This window comes from Choloepus didactylus, chromosome 16, assembly GCF_015220235.1.
Source record: "Choloepus didactylus isolate mChoDid1 chromosome 16, mChoDid1.pri, whole genome shotgun sequence".
Lineage (NCBI taxonomy): Eukaryota > Metazoa > Chordata > Mammalia > Pilosa > Megalonychidae > Choloepus > Choloepus didactylus.
The window spans coordinates 57,325,359-57,353,284 of NC_051322.1; the positions used below are offsets into that span (position 1 = coordinate 57,325,359).

At 47.5% G+C, this 27,926-nt stretch overlaps 1 protein-coding gene across 2 annotated transcripts in view; it reads right to left on the minus strand.

Moving 5' to 3' along the window:
* CABLES1 (Cdk5 and Abl enzyme substrate 1) overlaps window positions 1-27,926 on the minus strand; it is a 111,150-nt gene that overhangs the window by 35,206 nt on the left and 48,018 nt on the right. Inside the window, exons 2-4 of one of the 2 annotated variants that reach the window (XM_037805964.1) lie at window positions 27,470-27,541; window positions 22,118-22,210; window positions 6,789-6,866 (exon numbers count right to left, since the gene is read on the minus strand). In XM_037805964.1, coding sequence (XP_037661892.1) covers window positions 6,789-6,866; window positions 22,118-22,210; window positions 27,470-27,541 — 243 coding nt within the window. The remainder of the gene's footprint in view (window positions 1-6,788; window positions 6,867-22,117; window positions 22,211-27,469; window positions 27,542-27,926) is intronic. The other variant, XM_037805965.1, reaches the window with a different exon arrangement.

Here is a 27,926-nt window from a genome sequence, read left to right on the forward strand (position 1 = left end):
GGCAGGCATCAGTTATGGGGTTTCCATTGCAACCCAGGGTGTGGATGCATGGCTTCTTTCCTGGCTGTGGTGCCTTCCGCTGTGTTGTTTTGGAGCCTGTGCTCATTTCCCCAGCTTTCCGGGTGAGTTGGTGAGCTAGCTAAAGACCACTGGCCATCCCCACCTGCCACAGGGTGGATTCTGCTGCCTGCAGCTCAGAACCCTGAGTGACAAGTGACCCGGGACTCCACCCTGCTGTGCACCAGAGCCACTGGGGGCTCGTGTCACACACAAGGCTGTGACTTTCTGATGTAAAAGAAGAGGGAAAAAGGAAGGTTATTAGAAACACTTTATCTAACAGACGATTTCCTGAAAGCAAGCCAAGTCTATACATGAAACGGTATTTTCTGAGTTCTGAGAAAGCTCTTTATCTTAAGATGCCCTGCCCCAAATCTTTCTGTGAAGTTAGGACATGTTTGGTAATATGAATAACAAGCCTCTAATTTGACCATTTTGTGTTTTTCACGAATATAAATGCATGAAAGGAAGACATGCCGGTCCCTAAATCACTCCCTGGTGGCAAAGTGGCGCCTTTGGGGCGAGCTGGGTGTGGCTGGAAAGTGCCGGGGGACAAATGAGCTGCAACTCAGTGCCATAACCAGTGACACCCAGCCCCGGGCTGACACCAGTGTCATCCCCACACTTACAGCTAGATAACTTCACCACCTCCCCACCCTCCACACGTTTTCTTTCCCTAAGATGACAACCCAGATAGTGAAAGGATACCGACTATTTTTCACTTAAAACTCCACCCAAAAAAATAATCATGGGATGCCTGGAGTTTGCTCCTGGAGGGTCCAAGGTTGCAAGGTAAGCTGGCAACCTCCAAAACCTCCCAGAAGTCACAGCTAGCAGCTCAGCGGGCATTGCCAGGGCGGACCCTGTGGCCGCCAGTGTCCATGAGGCAGCTCTCAGAGCAGAGGCCACATGGAGGAGAGCCACGCCCGCCCCAGGGATTCACGCTCCGCCGTGCAGACGCTCGCCCAGCGGCTGGTGCTGCATCCTTGGGGCTGAGCCAACCAGCCCAGCCCCCCATGGTGGAGACGGGTGGAAATGCACACAACTCTGCAGAGTGCAGTAATGCTCTGGGACTGCCGCCAAGAGGCCGGGCTGGCCCCGGAGCAGGTGAGCGTGATGCTGCACTACTGCAAGATGCAGACCATCTGGGCTCCAATCCCACCTCGACCCCGTAGTGAAGCTGCTAAGCCTCTCTCTGCCCCAGCCCCTGGGTCTGTAAAGTAACAATATCAGCACCTACCTTAGCAGGTTTTTGTGAAGATTAAATGGGCAAATGCATATAAAGCACTTAGAATGGTGCCTGGGATACTGTAAGCAATATTTAGGTTTTAGCTGCTCTCACTATCTCCTTTTATCATGTCCATAAAAATGTCTGAGTACATGATCAACTAATCCTATGGGAACACGAGCTTCATTCAATATCTATAAATCAAGGCAGGGAAGTGCCATTTGAAGACTGTGGCAGTTATTAAGTAATCATCACTGTCTGCTGAAGGGTGAAGCTTTAGAAATCATTTTGTGAATAATCATATGATCAGCTTCATATAAATCTGGTGGAACACAGAATTATCCCAAACATCAACTCGAGGTTGACGAAGCTTCTATCCTTGTAGCTCACACCAGTCAACAATGTACCAAATAAAAAACATTTAAACAATATTTTTATTTGGTATGTTTGGATGGACCAAAATGATTCAATGAGGAGGTCTGTACTCAAATGCTGCACCCAAAGAGAGAGTTTTCCTAAAAGAAGCCGGTTGTTGATGGATGGGAAGTATGAACTGCACCTCTCATTTATCAACTCCTTGTCCAACAAAACTTATCCCTTGCACATCAGCAAAGCTGTGTTGACAAGGAGCAGGGCACAGATGCATAATCTTTGGAGATCAGTCAAACTTCCCCATTGTTCAGATGATGGTGGGACCCTGGAAGGCAGAGTGACAGGCCTAAGGCCACACAGTTGTGACGATCCAGGGCTGGGAGCTCAGCCCCCCAATGTAGCCTGTGCCTTTCTCTTTTGATGCCCCCTCCCCTTTCCCTGTCTTCTCATGGCACAGAACCAGATGTCAGTTGGAAATGGGACTTCAGCTTGAATGGTACTTCATGGAATTCTTTCAATAAGCCAGGCCCTGTAGGGTCCCCACTCAGGAGCTCACAGGGGTTGTGTCATTGCATAAGAAAAAGTTCCTCTTTTGCAGGAGGTGTACATTACAGATTCAAAATAACCAGCAGCGTTCTCTGTCTCAGGGGCTCCATTTTAGTCCATCCTGATGTAAGAAAAGCAACAGCCCTGGGTTTTCTGTAAAAAATCTGCAAACTCTGCACTCATCTCTGCCCTTAGTCATGGCCCCAGATCCTCAGAAGTCAACGGTGAGGCTAGACCCTCCGTCTCCAGTTCTCCAGGACCTCAATCGTGCACATCTCACTGAAGAGCCACCTTCTCTGACGCCTCTGTCTGAACTCACCGAGTTCCTTCCTCTGTGCCCTGCCCCAACTGGCCCTCTCTCAGGTCTCATTGAATTGCTGGCTACTTTGCTTGATGGTTAATTTGTTTACTTGCTGTTTCTGTCTCCTACTGTTGGAAGGTGAGCTCCATGAGAGAAGAGGCATTTTCCTGCTCACCACTATATCCACGTTGCCTAGAACAGTGCCTGGCACATAGTAGGCCCTCAATAAATATTGTGGAATGAATGAATGAATTCTGCTGTGCAGGGGTAGCACCTGAATTTCTAGATAGGAGTCAAGAGAGGGCAGTTTACTTGCACAGGTGGGTGGGGATAAAGAGACTTTACATAGCAAATGCTTTGGTATTACTTAAGAGCGTGGGTTTAGTTCAAATGTGGGCATTGGTAAGGATTTGGGGCAGTTATAGCACTCTCCAGCACCTCCTTGGGAGCCTTATTCTGATATCCTCACTCAATGACAAGCTCCTGGAGAGCAGGGTCCTATTCATCATGCCCGTTCCCTGCCCCGGCCCCCTCTGTTGAGACCTTGCACTCACCGTGGACGCACCGAATGACTGGAAGCACCAATGAATGAATGCTTCCTGAGACTAATCTGTTGGCTTTGGTCAGCCCAAATTAAATGTTCAGCTTCAGCTTGAAACCAAGCATAAAGCTCTGGGGTCAGGGGGAGGCAGCCAAGCCGAGACATGTGGGCTGGATTTGGGGGGCACCAGTGCCGTGTGAGGAAGCCAGAAAATAAAACAGAAAGATAAGGCCATCCCGAGAGATACTTCCTCATAAAGGAGGTGCAAGAATACACTGGATGAACTTTTGCATTTCCTGTTTTTCAGACTTTCTTGTGATGAACTTGGAGCTGTACATTATCCCCTTCAGGGGGGTTTGGGCCCAGATGGGCTGATCCATGCAGTCAAGTACAAAGTGGAAATCACAGCCAGCGGGTTGTGGTGGCTGCGAGCCTGGGCTCCAGTGCTGGCCTTGCTGGGGGCTGTGGCCCTAGCTGTGAAGCAGGACAGTGACCCCACGTGATTTCAAGTCCACTCCATCCCTAAAGTTCTAAAATCTGTGTCCTGGCCCCAGGAAGAGCTTCAGCTTAAAAGTAAAGGGATCTCTCCCAGTGGCAAGGTGTAAGTTAACATGTACAAAAACTGAAGTAGCTTAATATCTATGTATCTACATATAATTTCCTAGTATAACTATTTTTGAGCATAGCTCTTCTGCCTACAATTAGTTTAATAATCATAGTTATGATAAATGGCAGTTATTCATAATTAGGATATCTGTCCATTAAAAATGAAAATAAAGCATAACACTCCTTAATCCTGCTGCTAAATTATAATACTGAGTTTTATGTGAGTATGCTCACATAAATTTTTTAGAATATGCTACAGAAATGGGCATGTTCTTTTCTGTTAGGTATAACAAAGAATCTGATTGTTATTTCTTACAGAAAATTAACCTTTCTGCACCTTGCTTTCCTCACCTGTGAAATTTGGAGGAGTGGGGGTGGGGGGCTTTGAGATTGTTCTTCTCTAGGGTCCCTTTGTAAAAGGTTATGTTCTATGATCCCACACCCTCGTTTTTCTTTCTCCATCCAGGGCCACCAGACTGAACAGCTGACTCTACTGATAACCCTGTGATGTGGTTCCGATGAAGTGCAGCAGCTGGGAAGGAGGCCCCCACCCTGACAGCCACTCAGCAGGTCCCCATCACCAGCCCGCTGCCAGCTAGAATTTCCCTGAGGTGTGTAAAAATGTGGAGGGCTGCAGAGATCCCTAAGGACATCAAATGGAGATGGTTTTGGTGATCTCTTCCTGGGTAACTTAAGATAAATTATATTCCTGCAGAGTTTGCATAAAATGCTGTAATTCTCAAATTAATGATACAAGGTACTAACTTACCATCCCTGTTCAACAGAGGAGGAGACAGAGGCTTGCAGAAGGCAAGAGATTTTCCTGGGCACAGAACTCCAAGACCCCTAAGTTCACATGACCCCCCAGTTTGTTTTACTGCAAGAAATGCAGGGTCCTTTACAAGTAGCCCTGCCCTCCTCTCCATGTGCTGGGTCCTGGGCTGGGAACGTGGGCAAGATACTCATTGGATCCTCAGTTATAGTTATAATCTCTGTGAGGCAGAGATTATTAAAAACTCCATTTTTACAGAAGCGTATCCCTGAATCCAGTACTCGTTTTGCTTCTCTGCTTGTGGGGTCATGGAAAAGCCTAGGGCTGGACAGATTTGGATTCAAACACCACTGTGGTCCGAAGTTGATGTCTGAGACCTTAACTCTTGAGAATCCACTGATCTATAGATTGATCCTCTGATCTATAAAATGGAGATATGTATTTGGGCACCATGGTGAGGGGACCCCAAAAATTGGAAACAAGACCACACATTTGACAATGAAACTAAAATCAACACTTCAAAGGTGAAAGCATGGAAAAGCCAACTTGTCTTAGAGAAACAGAAGGATTCCTTGGCCAGGAAGACTCAACAGTAACTGGACTGATTATCTTCAGCCTTTATTGAAAACAGTGATTAATCACTTAAATTTTCATGTCCTGTCTCCCCTGGTAAGATCTAGGAGGGCAGGAGCCAGAACCACCTTCCACTACCTTTACCATACCTGCCACATAGTAAACACCTAGTAAATGAATGAATGGAACACATCTAAAGAAAGGAGACGTCAATCAGGAAGGATGTGGCCAGCAAGGGAAGCCCAGAGAAAAGAGGGTGATGCTAGCAGTGCCCACCCAAGCCCTGTCCAGGCTGAGAAGACGCAGCATCGGCCACTCACACCTGTCACCCTTGCGGCCCCAGGTAACAGCCTCTGCTGATGCTTCTGACCTCCCCTCCCCCGCCCACGTGTGCTTACATCTTTGGGCTGGGGACCCTTGTTTGAAATGAGATTAATGAACCAGCCCTCTGGGCTCCCCCATCAGGTCTGTGGGCTGGTACAAGCCAGTGTCCCCGGGGAAGGGGCCTGCCCTTCACGGGCTGCCAGACCTGGGCCAACGCAGGGTGATCCCGTGAAGAAAACCTTCTCTAGAGGGCATCCCTTGGCCGCCCCTAGGTGGCCCTTACACCTCAAAGCTGCAGGATTTGCTGCTGCTTTTCTTAGAACACCTACTCTACACAGTTGTAAGGAAGCAGATAATGAGAAGGACCCACTCAAAATAAGTGCTCAATAAATGCAAGATTATTACACATCTGATACAGTAGTACGTATCTAGTAAATGACTGAATCAGGATTCCTAATATCTAACATCTATATCTAATTCCTAATTAGATGCCTAATATCTAATAAAAAAAACTGAGTCAGGATCCCCTGAATCTAAAGAGGTACTGCCTTCTGCCCCAGGGTGCTTACAGCCTAGAGTTATTAACGACCATGATGAACCGAACAGGCCACGCATCCGACAGGACTACGGGGAAGAGGTGGGACTGGTGCTGAACTCACGTGAATAAAGGGGGGATCAGGACCCAAGAACGCTGCTCAGGGTCAGTGGTCAGTGGTCCTGTGGTTTTTGCAAATAGAGGGGGATGTCAGCATTTAGCAAGAAGAGGCCGAGCCCACATCCTCCGGTGCTCCCGACAACCCTATGCACAGAGCAATTCCGCCCCGAACTCCAGCGGCAAACACTGGACACAGCCAAAGACCAGAGGGGAAAGCAAGTCGAGGCTTGGCTGAGGAAATGAATCCAGGGTGCAGGGAGGAGATGAGAGGAGGCTTTGCAAGATCAGGCCTTCACTTACCTACTTTTGTTCAGAGGCAAAGGAGGCGCACTTCCCTCTGGCCTGTAGCGAACCACAACTGCCCTGCGGCAGCAGCTCCAGCTTGCTGGTCATTTCCCTCAACCCCAAGCACAAGATGTAAGTGCTGGGACAGTCCCCTGGGTTGCCTGATTCCTTTCCTGACCTACCTTTGTCCAAAAGTTGCCACAGCCCTGCGGAAGGTGGCGAGCTCTGTATTGCCCTTGCTGTATGGTACTGGAGAAGGTGACAGAATGCGCATTCAGAAATGGCAGGCACCAGGCAGGGGACAAGTACACACACACACACACACACACACACACACACACACACCATGAGGAAGCTTTCTGGATGAAAAGAAAGTGGAATTTTTTTTTTTCCCCAAATTTACGAGTACTGAATTTGCAGCTTCAAAGCAAGGCAAGTTCTTTAAAACAGACAGGGCAGCCACATCACGTCCACCAATGTCAGAACTTTCCACCCAGAGAACGATAAAGCATGCATGCAGATACATACCCGGCTTGGGTACTGTCGCGATACGGCAGCACTGAAAATATGCTACAGAAGGATCTTCTGCCACTGATAAGGACTATTCTAAAACAAAAAACAAAACAAAAACAAAAACAAAACTAACTAAATGCAAAGACTTAAATTAAAAAAAAAATTCTAAGCAATCAAGTGTTCAACAAATTCACAGCAGTATTTGCATGCTGTACCACCTCCTCGGGCAGGTGGCATTCTGCACTCCTTGCAAAATGCAATAGGCTCCTGTCGGGGAAGTGGAAGCACGCTGCCTCTCCTGGTGCAGATACTGACAGGTAAGGCATGAACGGGGTTCTCCAAGGAGTGTAGACTCATCCTGGTGAGAGTGGCAGGGGGCTGTATGTGCAGATGCAGCAGCCAGAGGTGCAAGTTTGGGGGTGGGGGTGGGGGCTGGGGCAGGGCTAACAGTCACCCCACATTAAAACCACCCATTTCTCCTCTGCAGTAAACAATGTGAGAGCAACAGTGCTAGAAACCCATGAGCAGGGAAGACACTCAGATGCCGTTAAGATCATTAGGGTTTTTACAGGCTAGCAGAATGGTAGGTTCTGAGCATAAATAAAAGGAACAATTACATAATCAGTCTTAGCCTCCGTTCTGCTGTAAAGATGTTACCGGAAATAGTTCTACATGATACTCTTATGCAATCAAGGCCTTTAAAAAACATTAAAAATAAATAAATAAATAAACACAAACAGCTCTCAAAAGTCCTTATCCTGGTATCTGAGAAAAACTGTTGCCAAAGAGAATTCATTGCTGACGAGGAAACAGAAATGAGTAGAGGAGATTAGAAAACAATATTCTTTTTCCCACAATGTACATTGCATGTGGAGTTATTTGCCTTTGTCATCTGTTCTTTCAATGATCGTAATAATAAAATTGGGGGGGGGTGGGTACTTCTAAATGCATCTTTTAACCTTGTTTGTAAAATAGGATATTAAAGTGCTTGCATTCCCTGGATGAAGTCAGGCCTCCCTGGCATGGAAACCCTTTATCACCTTGCTCATTCTGCTTCTCTAGCCCCACACTCACGATTTTTTGCCGTGCTCTTTATCACCTATCCATGCTAACATACTTACAGCACCCCTGCTTTAAGAAAAAGCACACCGTTTCATACCTCTGTCCATGCACTTGGTGGGCTCCTATTTGTTTTTTAACATTGTATTTTCAAATAATTTCAAATGTATAGGGCAGTTGCAAAAATAATACAAAATCTATACAGAGAGTTCCAGGATGCCCCCCAACACAGAACCTCGATTTACCAACTTTTAACATTTTGCCACTTTTGCTGTATCATTCCTTCTTTCTGTCTGTCTGTCATCTGCACTCCTGTTTATTCTTCAAACCCTGGGTCAGAAGTCACCCCCTCCAGGAGGCATTTCCTCACTTTCTCCCCACTTTGCAGGGGACTCATTCCCCTTTCCTGTGCTGCCCCCACCACACAGCTCCAGGATTGCACCCAGCACAAAGTGCTGCTCATCGGTTACCGGCTGCCTCGGCCTCTACGCTGCACCTGGCAGCCCCTCAGTAGACGCCAGTTAGGTGTCCCTGACCTGTGACCCGGGCAAAGGGGCGCTTCTGAGCAGCACCCGATTGTCGTTCCCTGCGAGGGCAGGGCTGCCGAATCTCTCCTTCCTGCTGTTCTCAGAACTCTACAGTGGTTGACATCACCACCTGGAGCAAGTCCCAGGTTCAAATTCTGACTTGGCTTCTTTTCTGTGACCTCAGGCAGGTTACTCAACTTGTCTGAGCCTCAGTTTCCTTATCTACAAAATGGGATAAAAACAGTAACTGTAAAGAGGAAATGAATTCATACTTGGAAAGCCCTTGGAGCAGGGCAAGGAGTACAGGTAAATATTAACTTTGCTGGGGATGGCCTGATCTTTGGGTTGAGATCAGTTTTACCAGCATGGTATTCGAATTCAGAATTTCTTCAGTCTTCTGTGCTAAGGTATACAGGCCTGCTAAGATGTAAAAAGCCTCGCTGTAAGGACAGAAGACGGACAGCCTGTGTGACCCATGGACAAAGAAGCTGACACACACACACACAGATGCCCTCTTCTCTCTCAAGGTGAGATGCCTCTTTATCAGATGCCACAGACCTAAACCGTGGTCACTGCTGCAGAGACAGAGGGCCAAAGAGTAAAATAAACCATGATTGCACCTGCTAAACACCAGCTGGGTTCCCTGGACTCATACGCAAGCCCAGCAACCAGCTTCCGATACTGTAATGCCGCATCCTGTTACTGGAGCAGATAGGGCAATAGCTGATACTTATTAAGTGTTGGTTATATGCCAGATTCTAAATACTTTATATGCAGCACTATCCCACATACCTGGTGAAGCAGGAGAGCCTAAGTAACACACCAAAGGCCATGGACTAAAGGGGGTGGCAGGCCCAGGATTTGAACCCAGGTTCTTTGCCACATGCCTTGATGCTTTGCTTTTCTTTAAGGATTTAATAAAGTCTGGTCCTGTGGGGTTGACCATGCACCACTGACTTCTTGGACACAGAAGGTAAAATACCACCCGTCCTCTCTATCACCACATGTCTTCCTTCACCCAGGCTTTCTAGAGTGGCTTTCCAACCTGGCTGCAGGCCACTGGGTAGAGCCTGAGGGCTCCCATCAGCCCTGACACCAGAACACGCTCCTGCTATGCTGGGCCTGGGCCCCATTCCAGATGGAGGGCAAGGAGAGGTTCTCCATGCCGCCACCACCCCGGGAAAAGCGTGGGAAGACTCATTCCTTGTGTCCTACATCAGCGTCTTCTTCAGGGAAAGGAATGTGTTGAACAAATGTAACTGGCCTCAAGCTCCTGCATTTTCTTCATTATTCCGTGCTAATGTGTCTTCCTTCCCACATGCCATATTTGTTTAGGTAGTTGTAATAGAACAAGAAAATGAGAGAATACAAACACAAGTGTGATGCAAGTCTTCTTCTTGAAGCTCTGACCACAATGTGCCCCTCAGTAATGGGTAAGTGAACATCATCCTGTGTGGCCCTCACCAGTGAGGTCTCAGAGAGGCTGACAACACATTCCTGACGAATGTGGTATTCTAACTTGTGGGTGAAATTGAGCGACTTCAGTGGGAATGTAGAATGTTGCCAGGAGAACTGGTATCTTCCTTGTTGGCCCTTCTCAAGCAGGGGAAGATGGAAGGAAGGAGAGCAGGCTTTGGGGGCACCTTCCTTGTATTCTCAGGTCCAGCTATCTCCTAGATGCCCCTTTCTGCAGGGACCAGAGGACGAGTCCACAGTGAGCCCCCCAGAGCAGCTCTGCCACAGCCCTGCAGTCGGCTCAAGCTCTAGGGAGCTGGGGGAAGCCAATGGTGCTCCCCAGAACACACAGTTTCCTCAAAGAGCTCAGGAGTATGGAGGAACTTCAGGCCTTAGCCAGAGCAGGCAAATATCAACAAATGGCAAGTCTAGTCGTCTCTGTTTACTACACCAGCAACTCAGAGTAGTGCAAATCTAAGGGCGTGTCCCACAGGACCCACAGCTACGTTCAGAACCTGGAGGGTTCTTGTGAATTTGCAGCTTTGCTCTTTGTCAGCACTGGGGAAGAGTCTGTCCTACTGGAAAAAACCCAAGACGAAAATCAGGTTTGTTTGCTTCCTTCTGGTGTTTCTGTATCTGTGAAAGAACGAAATCAGATGCTGGTGGTCAAGAATGGCATAAGATGACCAAACTTCACTTCCCACGGGCTTTGGCAATAGATCACTCCTGTGTCTTTGCCTCCAACCACAAGTATCTTCCTTTATGTTGAAGTGGCAGTCAAAAGACCATGTGATTTTCCCAGCTGTGACACATAACCCTTTACTTGGAGTTCCAATTTCCAAGCAAGCATTTCCACGCAAACATCTGCCACAGGGATTAAAAAAAAAAAAAAATAGGAAAGGAAAAAGCACCACAGGGCTGCAGCCCATGTGGACTGAGCCACCTGTGGACACATGTTTTCCAAACCCTACCAGGAAGCTCTGAGCGTGCTCTGCAACTGGAACCCTGTGTGGCTTTCTTCTCCTACAGCTTCATTTTCATGCTCTTAGCAAAGTGTTTCTGGGGTGGGGGATCTCGAGGCTTCACAGCACACAGAGCTTCCATAGCCAGGCTTGGGCCACTTTCACGGAACCTGCTTTTAACCCCTCGGCCCAGTGCTGACAGCATCCAATCAGACAAGGTCTGATGTCATCCAGGATCCTTATGTGTCCCCAATTCTGCCAAGAGCTGGCTTCTAGTTCTATTTCTAAAACCCTGGGGAGTCTCTGTTGGCCATGAGAAGTTCCATCTCTTGCAGGTGGAATATTCCATCATAGCAGAAATTGTTTCTTAAGAGCATAAATACAAACAACCAACTTCAAAAGGCAGAGGAAAGAAAATAACGTTCGCAACTATGGCGGGCGAGTGTAGTGCTCTAAGAACACAGCCCACATTAGGGATCAGGCACTCAGGAGGAAACACATTTCTCAAATTCTGTACTTCATTCCCCGCATGCAAACAAGAAAATAACACACTTGAAGCGCAGCATTTGGTCTCTTTCCAGCGCTTCTCCGTGCCGAGGTGACCTGCACAGAGGCCCGCTATGCGCCCCTACTGTGTCCAGAGACGTGAAAGCTCTCAGGACTGACGTGAGAAAGCAAATGCATGTTATAAGACCTGAAACACCTAACACCTGCCAGGTGCCTTCTCCTCCCACCTCCTCTCCAACACCTTCTGGGGCATGTTCCTCCCAGTGGCTCCTTCCTGCTCTCCAGATACCTGGTCAAAAGCTGGAAGAAGGGGGTTTGACCCCTTTCCCTCTTTCCGAAGGGCTGGCAATTACATGATGAGAGTCAGATTAAAGAACTCAGACGTTCTCGTTTAGCCTATTTAAACACTCGCCAGCCATTAGGGGAGGTTCTTCCTCCTTAGGAAACGTTTCCCTCACGGTAGATGCGCCTTCTCTGGGACCAAGGGAAGAGCAGAGACTCTGGAGATTTCTGGAACCTTCTCTGCAAAGCTCCCTGTTCCCTTCTGTCCTAGAATGGGAAGGAGATGAGATTCCAGCAGGGGAGATGGAGGGGGGTGAGCCCTGCAGAGAAGAGGGGCCCAGAAGCAGCCTGGGGAAGTGGCAGGGCTGGGACCTGGGACCGGCCCTGGAGGGGCAGTGAGATCCCACAGACGAGGACAAGGAACCCCAGGCCCGCGAAGAGCTGCGTGAAGCTGCACAGGGAATCCCAGGTGCAACGAGCAGCCCGAGTGACTGAGGCAGGGCATGGGGCTGGTATAGATTAGAAGGGACGATGCATCTGAAGGTCTTTAAATGCTCCGTGGACCACACACAGGAGATGGTAGTATCATCGGTGGAGGTGGTAGTCTTACCGCTATTAATGGTACTTCTCATTTTACTACTACTATTACTACTAGTAACTGCAGTTACCCTAGTATAGTTCAGGCCTTCCTTGTGTGCTAAGGTGTTTTGCCTTGTCCTCGAGTCTACTGCGGAGCCAGTAATGTAATCTGCCACTCCTCCCTTCTTTCCACAAATATGTTTTGAGCACTTACTCTGTGCCAGTTGTGGTGCTGGGGATCTAGTGGTGAATGACAGAGTAGCCCACCCCGCCACCCCCCCACAGAGCATATGGACTGGGGGGAGATGCTATGGAAGCACAGGAAGACAGCCTGGAGGCAATGACAGCTAAGACCCAAGGGGAAAAATGAGAAGAGAGCACTGGCAGAGGGGTGAGTGTGCCCAAAGGTTGGAGGAGAAAGTGTGTAAGGCCTATTTGAGGCTCATGGGCATGCCATAAAAACTATCCTCCTGCCTGCCCCACCAGGTCCCCCGCCCTCCACTCCCCTCGTTTTGACAAACACTCGTGGCACACTCAAGAGCTCAGGCTGGCAGGCTGCTCTCTAGCACACCCACGCTGGGTTGAATGCTTTCTAATAGTCCATTATGTAACCCCAAACCTGTTTTTGCCTGTTGAACATGTTACTTATTCTAGCACTTGCTCATTAAAGGTTACGCAGACTAATGAAATGTAAAAAAAAGAGATATGTTTTATAAAAACAATACTGAATGTTTTAAAAAATATTCAGTAAAGGCAAGTCTCTAAAAAAAATGCAGTTAAAATAGACACCTGCATGACAACTATAAAAGATTACGAAAAAATTGTCATCATCCTAAAGGGTTTCATACCCAGATTCTTGGGTCACTTTAAAGAAGTCACATTTGGACCTCAGAGTGGAGGGTGTGAAAGATGGTATGTAAGGAGGTGGAGGATCAGGGACAGATTCCAATCAGTGGACCCATGTGCGAAAAAAAATAGGCCCGACATCAAAAAACTGTTGAATCAGTAATTAGTAATTAGTGTTGAATCACTAATATGCCTTCAATCTAAACATAATGCTTAAGCGATGTGTTTGATTTCTGTGGGTAGTTCTTCCAGTGTTTACTAACCTTCTCCCTTCACCAAACAATTGCCATAAATGACTCCGTGTGGCTGGAGGGTGATAAGGGGGTGGCGGGTGACAGATGCAGGCGAGGCAAGCTGATGAAAGGCCCCTAGGAGTTCAGTCCTGGAGCTCAGGAGGCCTGGGGGCACATCTGGGAGCCCCCAGCTGAAGACAGTGGTTGATGCCACCGTGGGGTGCACGAGCTCCCTCGGGGAGAGGGCAGAAAAGGGAAGCGCAAAGGGGCAGTGAGGAAAGCTGGCATCATAGGATGGGCAGAAGCACAACGCTCCGAAGGTGGCAAGAGTCAGGGAGGCAGGAGGAAACCAAGCTGAGTGTGCTGTCACGGAAGCCAGGGAGTCACCTCCGAAGGCTTCTCCTTTCTGCTCTTTGGGGACACACCAGTTGCTGTGTTATCCTGGCGTGTGGCCCTGTGCTCTCTGCGAAGCTGACGGCTTGCTTCTAGGGGAGGGCATCTGCTGGTGGGGATCAAGGACCAAGGACCATCCCCCTCGGGCATCCAGACCCTCTTTCCACCAAGGAAAGTTTCCATCCAATTTTCCCAACCCCCAAACCTCTCCTCTGTGACTTGTTTTACTGCCTGTCCATTGAACTGGTTGAGCAGCAGCAACAGGGGCTTGCAGGCTGTGACCTTTTCAGCAGTGCGGTCTGCCTGTGACGTGCTGAGCACGGCTGCTTACGATGGAAAATAATTTCCCTAAGAAACCCCAAGCAGAGTCATAGAAAAAGTTAGCCTCACCTCTGCGCTTTTTAAAGATACAAAGAATAAAATCGTGCACGGGGTGTGCTGTGTTGAGTTGAGCTGACCCAGCGCCCAGCCACAGGGAGGGAACCACGAGGGCAGAAGCGTCCCTAGTTCTGAGCGACTGGAGGGATGTCCACGGCGGGGCTTGTTTCACCTCCTCCACTGCCTTCCTTCTGCCACTCCCGCATCAGCAGCAGGGAAACTCAAAACGATGCTTGTGAGCCACCCTGCGGGGCACTTCTATGGGAGAAGAGGCTGGGAGCACAGATGAGGGTTTGGGGACTGCCGGAGGGTTTCTTCAGTCTGTTCTATCACAGACCCTTAGTACTGAGATCTCGCTGAAAATTGGTCGTAAACACTGATGCTTGTGCCCACCAGCCTCCTGCTGCTGTGGGGAATGGTGGGCGCTTGTGTTTCCATGAGAAATTAAATCCCTAGAGGGAAAAAAGTGCTTGGGCAAGATGATGCCAAATGGAGGATGCTCAGCATCCATCAGGCTGGATCAACTCAGTTCAGGGATAAAACGCAAGGATGTTTTACTTCTTTCAAGAAGGCCAGTCTGAGGGTGCTAACTGCCTGTTTTATTTTTTGAAATGTGCCATTTCCTCCAGCTCATATCTCAAACTAAATTAGGCTGACACATCTGAAGAGATGAGATCACAAATAAGATCTCGATTCTTAACTATCCCCCTTTCCCCTCCAAAATTGTTGGCATAAAAAGGAAAGGCCACAAATTGACTTCAGTTACTGCATTTTTACCATCATTTTATAAAGCAGATGAAGAGCCCCCAAATATTATATATATATATTTAAAGTTTCCCTGCTGAGTTCATACTGTAAGGAAAAAAATTCTAGCTCATTTTTGTCCACTCTCACCTCAAATCCTTTTAAATCTTTTCAGAAATTCCTCCCTGGGGACTAGCTAGCCCAGTCCACTCACTGCAAAGCATATTTCTCTACTCGCTGAAAATGAACTGATACTCAAAGTTCCCCAGGAGCTAGCTGTTCACTTCCAGTGCTAACGGCGGCCATCAATCACGTATAATGTGGATGTTCAAAAGCGGATGAGGCCACTCATCACCTCTGCCAACAAAGCACTTGATCATACATTTGTGAACAGTTTTTTAAAAACCTTGAGTCGTTTTTGATCTTTTTATCAAATAAATTAGCTTCATAATGAGTTATGAAAATGGGAATATATGTTCTCTTTTAGAACACAACACAAAAACGTACTCTAATTTCCTATAAGGAGGATGGGATTATCAAAAAAAATCCTACAGAGCCTGCCCTTGAATTTTGGTTCCGCAGAGTGGTGCTCCTGTTCAAACACAAGCCAAAGCACATCGCCCCTCTGCCCAGCATCCTCCATGGCTCCCATCTCACCCACAATAAAAGCAATGTCTTCACAACACACTCTCCAACTGCTCAGGTCTCGTCTCCTCTGTCCTCTCACTCTCTTCCACCTACACTGTCTTTCCTACAGCTTCTTGAACATACCAAGTAGTCTCCAGCCCCAGGGTCTCTACAATAATGAGTCTGTCAAGGTTCCAGAACATTCTCCCCCCACTGGCATAGGCTGGCTCCCTCACTGCCTTCAGAGCTCTCTGCTCAAAGGTCTTCCTACCTGTGAAGCCTGTGGCCCACCAGCATCCGCCTCAGCCCCATCAGCTTTTCTCCATAGCACGTGTATGCCCCCTCTCATTTAATTACTTATTTGCTTGTTATCTGCCTTCCCCGGCTAGACTGTAACTCCCAGAAGCAAGACCTTTGTTTATTCAAGGGTGCATCCCCTGCATTGACAACAGTCCCAGCACAGAGCAGGTGTCTGGCGAGTATCTGCTGAACGGACTGAACACATGACTCACTGCGTTCCATACACAGGAACTGCACAATGAGGCCTCTTATATTTGGATGTCCAGGACTCCTTCCAGATAATAGCTGTATATACAAAGATGGTTCAATGAGTTGAGACAGATCTGGCTGATCCCATCCTGCCTGTTATGAGGAAGACTTGGAAGGTCTGAGTCCACTGCCACAGGACCATCCTAATACAAACCAGTGCCTTAAAATGTGTCACTCACCCTGATCACAATGCTACAGGTGGTTTTCATCCCAGCTGGGTTGAAAGTGATACATTTCTGGATCTTCTATTAAGACAAGCTAAATTAGCTGTCTCCATCTTAATATCACATTTTAGCTTATATAGTACACACTATCTTAATTCCAAGATCTTTTTCATATGAACTCCTGAAAAGTCTCTATTCTATACTGTAATTGATCATCTAAGTCACATTTATCCTTTTCAATTTAATCTAGGTGAAAGGGGCCTGGCATCTCCAGCTGATGAAGTAACTGGAGTCTTGGTTCTCATCCTTAACACTCGTTGTTATGGGTTGAATTGTGTTCCCCAAAATATATATTCAAGATCTATCCTCGATCCTGTGAATGGATCCTATTTGGAGACAGGGTCTTTCAAGATGTTACTAGTTGAGATGTGGCCACACTGGAGTAGGGTGGGCCCTCCTCCAATACAACTGGTGTCCTTACAAGAGGAGGAAATCGGAGACCGGCAGGGAGAGAAGACAGCCATGTGACCGAGGCAGAGACCGAGTCATGCCACAAGCCAAAGAGCTCCAAGGATGGCAAGGAAGCAGCAGAAGCTTGAAGTGGCACGGAGCAGATTCTTCCCCACAGACTCTGGAGGAAACGAGGCTCTCCTGACAGATTACTGTGGACTTTCAGCCTCTACAACTGTGAGAAAATAAATTTCTGTTGCTTCAAGCCATCCAGTTTGCGGTACTTTGTTACAGCGGCCCTAGGAAACTCAGACACTCGTTCTCTCTCCTCTCCTTGCTTTTTGTCTTCCACGTGGCTGACAATGAGGCTCACTGGCCCTCCTTCTACTCACTGGTACATCTGGTGAGGGACTTAATGCTCAAGGGGTACCATGTGTCCCTCTACTTAAACTTCCCTTCAGGCTGACGACGGTCAGCTAACAAATCTCAATCACCCAGGCTGCTTTCCACCATTCTATCTGTAATATAGATGTTCTGTATTGAGGAACACTAACATTGTTCCGAAATCAAGAAATATAACGTCTATGGTATTCCCCTAACTTACTAACCTACTTATTCTGTCAACAAGGAAATGGAGTTAATTTAACACGACTTCTTCCTGGTGAACTCATGTTGACTGCTAGCGACCTCCACGTTCTTTTCAGAAAGTACATAAACCATATGTTGAATAATCCATTTCAAAACTCTGCCAACAATCAGCTCTAAGCTTGCTGGACTGTGATTATTAGAACTTACCCTCTGCTACCACCTCAGCCGCCTTTCTACCTTTTTCAGGCAACATTTGCCTGGCATCAGACTTAGAAATTCTTTTATTCTTGATGGAATTTTACAGATTATTTGTACCTCTAAATACTTTCCATTCCCTAGGATGTGATTTATCTAGTCCTGAAACTCATTGAAAAGGTCTGCCCTTTCATTAAAACACCTACTGTGTGGCCAGGACACTGCCGCTTCCCCCCTTTTAATAATGACTGTATACTTAACAGTTCTGCTAGCTGAAGCTAAAAGTTAGTCAGCAGCTGACATTTGCTGACTTTGTACCATTAACCCCAAGAATTTCACCATCCTTTTCCTTCCTCTTCTGAATATAGTTTTTAAGCCCCCACGACTAACACGGGAATTCTTTCCTTTTCAGCAATCCTTGGCTCATTCTAGGTTTTTTGTCCCCTTCATACAATTCTTACAAGTTTGTCTGGCCATTAGCAAATGATTTTTAAAAATCCAAATTCAACATTTTCTTGAAACCCACCATGATGTGCTGTCTTACCCTGTGTGCATTTTTATCTCTCTCTTCAGTCAAGAGAACCAGATGCCCACATCTGAATTCCACCTCCCACTTTCTGGCTACATGCGCCAGTTTCCTCCTCTATCCAGTACAATGATGATTCTTTTAGTTTCCCATTTCTGCTATGACAAATGACTACCAAGTTAGTGGCCTAATACAACACAAATTTATCTCACAGCTCTAGAGGTCAGGAGTCCAGAGTGGGCCTTGCTAGGCTAAAATCAAAGGGTCAGCAGGGCTGTGCTCCTTTCTGGTGGCTCTAGAATCTGTTTCTTGCCTCTTCCAGCTTCTAGAGGCAGCCTGCATTCCCTGGCTTATGACCCCTTCCGTCTTCAAAGCCAGCAATGATGGGTCGAGTCTCTCACATCACAATGCTCTAAGCCTGGCTCTTCTGCCTTCCTTGCCATCTTTGAAAGACCCTTTAATTGCATTGGGCCCACCTGGCTGACACAGGGTTGACTCCCTATCTTCAGGTGAGCTGACTGGTAACCTTAATTCCCCCTTGCCACGTACCCTAACATAGTCGCATGCTCCGGGGTAGGACACAGCCGTTTTTGGGGGTGCCTTATTCTGCCCGCCACCATGGTAGTGACACCTGCCTCATAAGGTTCTCTCAGGATCAAATAAAGCAAAACATATAAAGAACCTAGAGCCTCACACCCAGGACAGTCTTAACTATTACCTCACAATACTCATAATTTTATAATCCCTTTTGTCAGCATGGTCCCAGCCACAAGAATCCACTTCTTACTCTGAACTTTCTGAGATCTGCGTTCCAAAAATCTTGACAAGCCCTGCTTTCTTTTCCAACTATAAAGTCCAATAGGACACCTCCAAGGCTCCTGATGCTCCCACATCACCAATCCATCTTCCACCTTAAGGCAGATTTAGCACTAGCGAGCGGCAGTTTCCAGCTCTGCTTTCCCTGTCATCCAGGGGATGGGACAGCCAGCAAGGCCAGCAGAGAATGCATCACAAGTTCTGGTTCTAGGAGCAGAGCTGAAGTTTCCATCTTCTCTCTGGCCTGGGTCTGCAGTTTGTGTCCGGGCACCACCCCTGGCCTCCATCTGGTGGAACGGATTGCAGTATAACTCTAGAACACTCTCAGCTTGCTTTCTCTGCACTTTATCTAGCAGGTCTCCAAAGCCAACCTCACGAAGTCACCGGTTCCAGACAGACGGATATGGTTTTTATTAGAACAGCTCCAACTTCCATCGGATGCTTCTATTGAAGGTGTTCCTTCCACTGTCCTATGCCAGTGGGAATCATAATATCACACAGAGTCCAGTAATTCTGTGGAAAGCGTACTTTATCGTTGGCCATGGAGCCATCTGAGGCCCCACAATTTATTTCACCTGATACTACTGGGTCTGATGTCTACTCGGATATTTTGTTTTGTTTTTTTCAATGCTACCAGTAACATTTTCTTCCCTAACTCTTGGTCAGGTCTTATGACAAGCAGTCCCCACTTGCTTCGTGAGCTGCACTCTAGCACTTGCTGAGCAACCAGGGGCCCAAGTCCTCCTCACTGCAGGTGCCTCTTTGGCCTCTTCTGCAGGTTTGGGGACAGGGGCACCTCAACACTCGAGCCTTCAGGGTCAGGTCAGCAAGCAGCCCTGGGGTCAGCCTGCAGTCTAGGTCTGTGATTGTCAGAGGCCACAAGGAAACTCAGGGGCGGCAGAGCTGTGGGCTAAGGCAGACATCATGGGTGGGCAGACATCGTGGGCTAGGACAGTGGATGCAAGTGCCAGATGGGAGAAGAGGCAGACATACCACCTGTACACCCAGGCCACTCCGTTTTGGGTCCAGAACATCAGACTCTTTGACGACCACCTCCAGACTTCTTCATAAAGCCTCCTTTGTCCTCAACGTGGCTGGCGACCTGAGCTGGGTGTCTTAGGTACACAGTTGCTGCAGGAATGCATCCCCTCCTAGTGGGGGTCATGGGGGTCCCAGCAGGCCCCTCCCTTTGGAAAGCAGGGCCAGGGCCCTCCCAGCAACCACGGCTATGGCTGAGACGGCCATCCTCCCTCAGGAGAGCCCCTGCTGGCCTGAGCCCATTCTTTCTTTCTTCCCTCCTTCCTTCCTCTAAAGGCTGGGGTGCATCCTCCCATTTGCCAGGCTCTTGGCCATGAGTTCTTTCTGTCACCCCAGAAACCGTATTTTCTTCCTGGCTTCTTTGATGACAGTGTCGAGGGGGAAGGAGGGCACCTCCTGCCCATTAGTCTTCCTTTAGCACAAGAAGGCACATAGAGCCTCACACCTCAGGTCTCAGATTACAGAGAAGCTAGCAGTGCCTCTTGGCTCCCTCTGAAAACTCCCCAGCAAAGCTGCCTGCCGCTGCACTGCGTGTTTTCCTGACTCTTCACGCTGCCCCTGCCTGGGAAGGCTGCTTTGTCACGTTCTCTGATAACCCCATGAATCCCAGTCTTTTCCTAACCACATCCTCTCCTGACCCAGCCAAGCCAGGTGACCAACTGCTTGACTCTGTCCTCAAAAGCACCTAGAGGTGGGGAACACCGGCCACTGGGTCAATTCCTCTGGCCTTGTCACAGATTTTATTTAGGAATTAAAGGCTTTCTAGGTTTATTTTATGGTTAAGGAGATAACAGACAAAAAACACAAATGTAAAGAAATGGTGAACAACTACACTAAAAATGGCACAAGTGAGGTTCGTAAGGAAGAGCTTCTCACCAAAAAGAAAAAACCGTGGTTAAATAAATAAAGCATAATCACTCTAACCAACAGTGAGAGTAACGATAAAGGGAGAAAACAGAGTATTCTATTTAGCAGATAACGGTTATGTCAGTTTTAGCAAAAAGCTCTGAACTTAAACTATGAATATGGACTGACCACAGAAAAATTATATGAAGAGAGCTCAGTTTTGCTATTCAGAAACCACTGCTAGAGCTATAAAATTATGTTCTCTATCAATGGAAGGTTTTCTAAAAAAAAATACATGAAATGCCTAGAAGCAAAACCATAGAGACAGACATTATATTACAAGTTAGCAGGAGATGGGAGAAGGAGAATGGGGAATTATTGCTTAATGGAAGAGTTTGTTTGGGGTGATGAAGACATTTTGGAAATGGATGGTGGTGACAGTAGCACAACATCATGAATGTAATCAGTGCCACTGAATTGTACAGTTGAAAGTTGTTAAAATGGGAATATTTTTATTTGTATATAATACAAAATAAAAAAAATAAAAAAAGGAAAAACTTCAAGCAAGCCTTTAAAACTTGCAATTGCTGGTTATTCAGGTTGCATTTTTCACCATCAAATTGCAATAATGCTGGGACTTTATCATCCCATGAGTTGAACTAAGAGCCTTTTTAGCAATTTTGCATGGACTAGAGAGTAATAGTGGGGACCATGTGGTCTCCTGTAAGTCAGAAGGAGATGAAACAAAACAGTCTGTGCAACAACCTCCCCTCTGGGAGGTGTGTGACCCACACATCCAAGTGAGGCCGCTAGCTAGGGCTCAGGTTAGTGGGAAGGAAACCTTCCCAGGGGTCCCTGAGTGGACTTCCGACATCGTGGGGCTGAAAGGAATGGACTTAATTCGATCGTAAGCATGCTGACAGCGGTGATTCTGATCTACTTGCTGTCAGGAGCATTTTAACATAAATGTGACTTCAGGTTCAACAACAATAATTTTCATTTAATAGCCCTTCTCAAAAGAGCAAATGAAGAGCTGAAGATACACACAGTACAGAACTCAGCAGGCCCAGGAATCTGCATCTGTGCACACAAAAAGCCTGGTGGCAGAGCTGTGACGCTCCTTTCCTGGAGGAGTCATCAGAGATGGCACCAAAACTGAGTTCAGGTGCAGATCTGGCGGGATTCGTTCACCAGAGCACACAGCCCTGGTGAGCAAACCAAACAAAAACCAACAGAGCAAAAAAGAGAAAGGAAAAACACACACACACATACACACAACTGTCTTTCTAGTCAAAGTTTTCTATAAAAGTTTATCTGAGTACTATCAGTAATGCAGTTTGTCACTGGCCTAAAAATCTGGCCAGGCCATCACTTGCACTGCGGAGCCTTATTTTATACTGATTTCTTTCCGTGAGTCTGGTGGGGGTGGGATGGAAATATTTTGCTTCGGAAGGTTCCACGAGACCCTGTGCATCTTAAACACGTGGGTTTAACCGGGCTGAGGTCTGACGGTTGGAATGGCGTCCTCCCTCCCAGTCCCACCCACCCACCTCCCACGGGGGAGGGCCTCCCCGCCACACCTGCCGTTCCTGGTGTCGTGCTGCCGCATGTTCTTGATAAAATGAATCTTCTTAAAGCTCTTTGGTCTGGGCGAACCTGAGAGAGTCCGACATCTGGAAAATAAAGTCATTTAGAAAACGGTGAGTTGTCTGGTGGACAGCTGCCACGGCTCCACAAAGACCCGGAGAACAGACAAATGGTTGGAGTCACCCCAGGCAGGCGGCAGTCAGCAGGAATTAATGAGGATGATTCTGCTGGACGCCAGGAAGTGTGAAAAAAAAAAAAAAAAAAAGCCAGCGACAGACAACTTCCTTGATAATACCGAGATATTTTATACAGGCCCCAGAGACACCCATGAACAAAAACCGCCGTCCCCACCTATGATCACACGACCTCCCTGGATTCCAGAGACTTGGTCCTTTATTGTCATCTCAAAAAGAGTCCTCCTGTATCCAAGTACTGAAGGGAACAGAAAACTGCATGTTCCAAGGATTTACAGAAAATCAAAACTGGAAAATTCAGTTTAAAAACAATCATGAATTATTTTTCTTCCGTAGCAGAGTTTTGGCCTGATATACCTGCACAATTGTCTCGACTCACCATCTGACTATGCCTGGGAAGTCGCCACTTTCGTTTGAATGAGAGTCAGAGACCCAGCCAGTGGTGTCTTTTTTTTTTTTAAAGATAAATTTAAAATAAGTATGTTCAACTCAAGTGAATTGGATTCAAAATACTTTTTCGTGGATTGCAGACATTTGTTTGTGCTACAGGACATACAGACCACATAAGAGGAAATCTTATTTGTGGACATTCCTTTCCAAGTTATCTGGTAAAATTCTATTTTTTTTATTCTACAAAACTGCAAAAAACAAACAAACAAACAAACAAAAAACCAAACCCTACAAACAAAAAGTCTGAAGCCTGGTCTTTTCTTGAGAGGGAGATGTGCCTTTTCCATTTTGGGGTTTGCTACCAGCATTTTCTGTCTCCTTAAGCCTCTCTGACCCTGGGCCCCAAGTAGGTTCCTCCTTCCGAGGGGGTGCCTGTGTGCTTGTGCTGCAGAGAGGGATCCTGGAGAAGCAAGGCGCAGCTTCCCACGGTGGCCCAGGGTTGGGCTGAGGCAGAACCTGATCCACAGGCAGCTCCAAACCTAGCGGCTTCAGCTACATCAGAGGTCTCCTGCCTCAAGAAGACAGCACCACCGAGCTGCAACTCACTGCTGCCCCTGAGGAAGCTATTTAACCTCTGAGCCCAGCGTCCTCATCTGCAGAAAACAGGGCTACCAACGCTAAACTTCCAGGGCTTTTCTAAGGGTTAGATAAGATAACATGCATATAAAGTACTTGGTACACAGAAGGCTCTGAATAAATGCTCCTTCCCGTCTTTCTATAACCCCGGGAAAACAAGGTGACATTATTTTCCAGTTACAGTTTATCAGCTCAGCATTCATAGCTGGCGTTCATGGCTGTATCCTCCAAACTCAGAACACGTAAGGGGAACAGTGGCGGGGATGACGATCGGATTTTATTTTCTTTTTTTAAATCATAAATGGAATTAAGTTCCTTTGTACAGGTGGTGATGTTTGTGGGGCTCACTGTGTGCAGAGGCCAGTACTTGTCCTACCTGAAGGGAAGGGGAAAGTGTAATGCAGGAACAGACAAAAAAGGCTGGGGTGAGAAGTGTCTCCTTATGCTGTCCCTAAACGTAAAGAATAGGAAGTTGCACCCCATATTCCAAATAGTGATGGGGTGTTACAGGTGCAGCAGGACCAAGAGACACACGGTGAGGGCTTCTTGAGGCTGCAAACTCTCTAAAATGCCCAGAAACATCAGTTTTTTATGTTCCTCAGAGACCGAGTTGTAAGCTCCTAGAGAGGGTTTCTCAGTCCAGAAGCTTTGCTTTGGGGGACTCTTGCTCTGAGGTCAGTCCACCCCCACCCCCTGCCCCTCTGGGGACTGCAAGCCAGGTTGGGGGTGAGGACCTGCTCCCCACAGTGGAGCAGCAGGGAAGGTGGGGCAGGAGGGGCACGTGGGCACTCCCTTCCTACTTGTGATGAGGGAGCAACTCTAGTCCCTCCCCCAGGCCCTGCTTCTAGAAGGCCTCGGAGTCCTTTGTTTCTAGCTCAGGCCAAGGGCTCACAGGTAGGTGTACTCAACCCTTACCCCACCTCCCCCACAGGAGAGCTTTCTGGCCACCAAGCTGAGGGCAGGGGACACAAGCTAGACTGTGCATGGGCTCAGGTGGGGCACAGGTGATGCCACCTTGGCAAACTCGGACACCCAAGCACCCAAGCAAGCCAGCACAGGGGAGGGGCAACCACCAAGCTAACCGCCCCCCTCCTGGGCCTTCAGAAAGAGGTGTTGCTGCCCCCCAGGTTGGAGTGCCAAATCCTGGCCGCCTGGTGGAACGGGAAGTCGGCTAAAGGGCCACAGGTGGCGACTGTGTCCCAGGGGAAGGTGGCAGCTGCAGCAATCCCTTTGACAGCCGCAGTGGCCAGCACCCATCAGCCCAGACACCCTGGAAAATCACGGGCAGGCGCTGACAGCTACCACGTTGGCTGCAGATGAACTGAGGGTTTCTGGATGCCGAGTAGGGATGTCCTACACCTCCTTATTCCTAGGATACCAGGTAACCATCAGACAGATGGGCAGCTCCTCCATCTAAGGCCTATCGTTGTAAAGGCTCAATTCTTGGACATCTGGGTGGTTACAGGAAAAAAAAACAACAACATGCAAGAGAAAAGCAACACCTCTAAAGGGATGACTTAACAAAGGCCCTTTATTTAGCTCTCAGCACCCAATTCTAACTGCATAAACTACTAATCTAGCCCTTCATTCAGCAAGCTGTTTGTTTTGTGTGTTTTTCCATGCATTCAACTAAGCATTCGCACCAGGGAATCTAGGAAATGGTTTAAAAGAATTGTGGTGCTGGTAACAATTGCCAAGGAAACTTGAATACGGAGTGCTCAGGTGGTTAAGCAAAGAACAAACTTCCAAGACCCCTGCATGAACATGTAAACAGCCATTTACAAACATCCATTTTAAGTGGTGCAAAATTAAATTAGATAAAATTAAAAACTCATTTAATGAAAGATTAGCTCTTTCTTGTTAGCATTGATTACAGGATACGCTTAATTATGCAAAAGGTTTTTAATAGATGCCTTGGAGCCATTTGTTCAATGTGCTAAGTTTAAAAGCAAGTTTGGCTAATGGCCTTCCACCCCCACAGTTCTCAAAACACTTCAGTGTTATCAGGACATTCATTTCACAGAAATCTTGGGGCTGGAAAGGACTTCAAAGAGCAGCCAACTTGGCCCTCTCATTTCACAGATGGGAAAACCGAGGCCCCAGAGAGCTGATGGGAACTTTCCAAAGCCATGTGACTAGTTAACAGAAGCATCAGGCCAAGAACTCAGCTCTCTCAACCTCCAAAATACTGTCCTTGCCTCTTGGCTATGTTAATTTCATTTTTAGGAACAAGAAAGTTTCTATGTGAATATTGGAACATTTTTTTAAATTCCAAAAAGGCTCTTTGGTGAAATAAAGGCTTCTAAAATGACCGAAACTCTCTTGATTTCTAACTTAATTTTTTAAGTATATATTTTAAGAAGAATCTCTTTAAATTAAGTTTAGTCTTCTTTTAAGTATGAGTTGGCAGAACTCATAGTTAAGGCAGAAAGCTGTTTCCATTCCACTCTTCTGTACCATCACAGGGCTTCAAAGCACAGGCACAGGGGGCCGGCCTGGGGTGATCCCCAGAGGGAGGGTGCAGGGAAGACAGGGTCCCCAACCAGGAACACAGTGCCCTGGTCCCCTCGTTCTGAGGCGCCACAGCCCTGAACTGGAACCCCTGTGACGCGAGTAACATTTTCCAGCCTGTCCCTGCATCACCCAGGCCCCTTCAGCACCCTGCTACAACATGGCTCAAGTGAGCATGTATTCTTCAGCCTGTGAAATACCAGGGGCTTCTTACTTTTGATTGATTGATTTTCCTGTTTGCAGCAAGGGTGAGAGAGAGCGTTGGAACGTGACCCTACCTGCTCTAACTCCAAAGGTCCACAGAGCAGGCTGAGAATACACCTCCCAGCTGATGACTCTGGATCCAAGCCTGCTCCCCAATTTGACTTTTAATGTAGCTTTTTGTATGACTCCTGCAGAATGACTAGCAGAGTGGGCAAAGAGCCTTCTCCCAATATTTAACAACGACCAAGAGAAGAACACTTGTGCCTGAGCCACGCTTATCATGCCCATATGTGCCATGTGTCCCAAGATGGTCTTGGGTGACACACATATTCGAAAACATGCAAGACCTCAAAAGTGGAAAATGGGCTGTTTGACAATGACTTTGGAAGCATGTCAGTGATGAGATTCCCCATCACCCTATGCCTTTGCTGAGACCCAAGCCTGTCTGTGCCTTCTGCCCTCCACTCTAGCCTGCAGGGAAGACCTCTAACCTGGGAGTTAGCTCCGGGCAGGGAACAACTCTCTCCATGTAAGCTCCCCCTCCACTTCTGCAACCTCCCAGACAAAAAAAAGGGAGGAGCGACGCCCCATATCCCCACCAGCTGCAAAGCACGCGGTGTGCAGGGGCGGGTTTACAGAATGGCTGATGCATGCACGGACTACAGGCGTTCCTTGGAAAGCTACAGCCCCTCACCTTCCGATGGCAGCTCCTCCTGCATGGGGGGACCCCCACGCACTGCCCAGCCCAGCTCAGGGCTGCTGTGAGGATTAGGTGAGCTCCAGGATGCGAGCTTTTCCTCCTCCACTACAGAAGGGCCTGCCAAGGCAGAGGTGCAGGCGAGGGCAGGGCTGAGTGAAGGAAACCTGCCAGCCAGGGGCTGGGGAGAGCTCAGCACTTCCTGTCACCGAAAAAGATGCCTTGCGAGTGCGTTTTGAAGCTGAGGGAGAAACAGAACATATTCAGACCCAAAGGGGCACTCACAGCCATGCTACTCGCGGCTCCCCAGCGCCTGCCTGGAGAAGGCCCGCACAGCCAGTTCCTAAGTTCTAGCTGTCCCTGCTCCTGCTGCTGGAGTTTCAGTTCAGAACAAGTCACGGCTGTGCCGTTCCTGGGGAAAGACGTAAGAAACAGATGGACTCTTCCTCTTTTTCAAAATGAGAAGCAACTAAAGGGAGAAGCAACCAAATTCACACACAAACTGGGCTATTCCAATAAACAATCAGGATTTAATTGTTTTCTATTTCTGGTCTTCAGAGTTGGAGTTCCAAGCTAGGAGTATGTTTCGTAAGTCCTGGGGTATCAGACTGTCATTTTAAAGTTTAATTCTGGACATTAAGAACTTTACAAAAAAAAATCATCTTGTACTACAGACCATCGACATACACATAAAAACACCACCAAAAACTTACCTCCGCAGGGGGGCATTCTCTTCGATGTCTTCCAGTGTCTCTAAGGAGGACCTCTGGGAGATGAGGCGACGTCTGCAGAGAAAGGGAAAGAATCTAAGAGTCAAAACTGTATTTTAAAAACTGAGCAGACATTTCTGTAAATACAAAACTGATCTAAAACATAAAGCTCATTGCAAAAAAAAATGATCAGATAAAAATGGTCTTTAAGATGCTGCCAGGTTCCCTCCTCCACAGTTAAGGCCAGGCTGGTCTTGACTTGCTGATTTCGGAGCACCTTTCTCTGACTGCAGGACCTCTTTGCGACCACTTGGGATTTGCTAACCCTCTTTATGATGCAATTTCACCCAAAAGACAAAAAAAAAGACGAGGTGGCTCTTGTAACACGATGTATAACTTGACCACTGCATGCAGTTTTTCTTAAAGCATTAGACAATGTTGCTAAGTATTCAAATGTCAC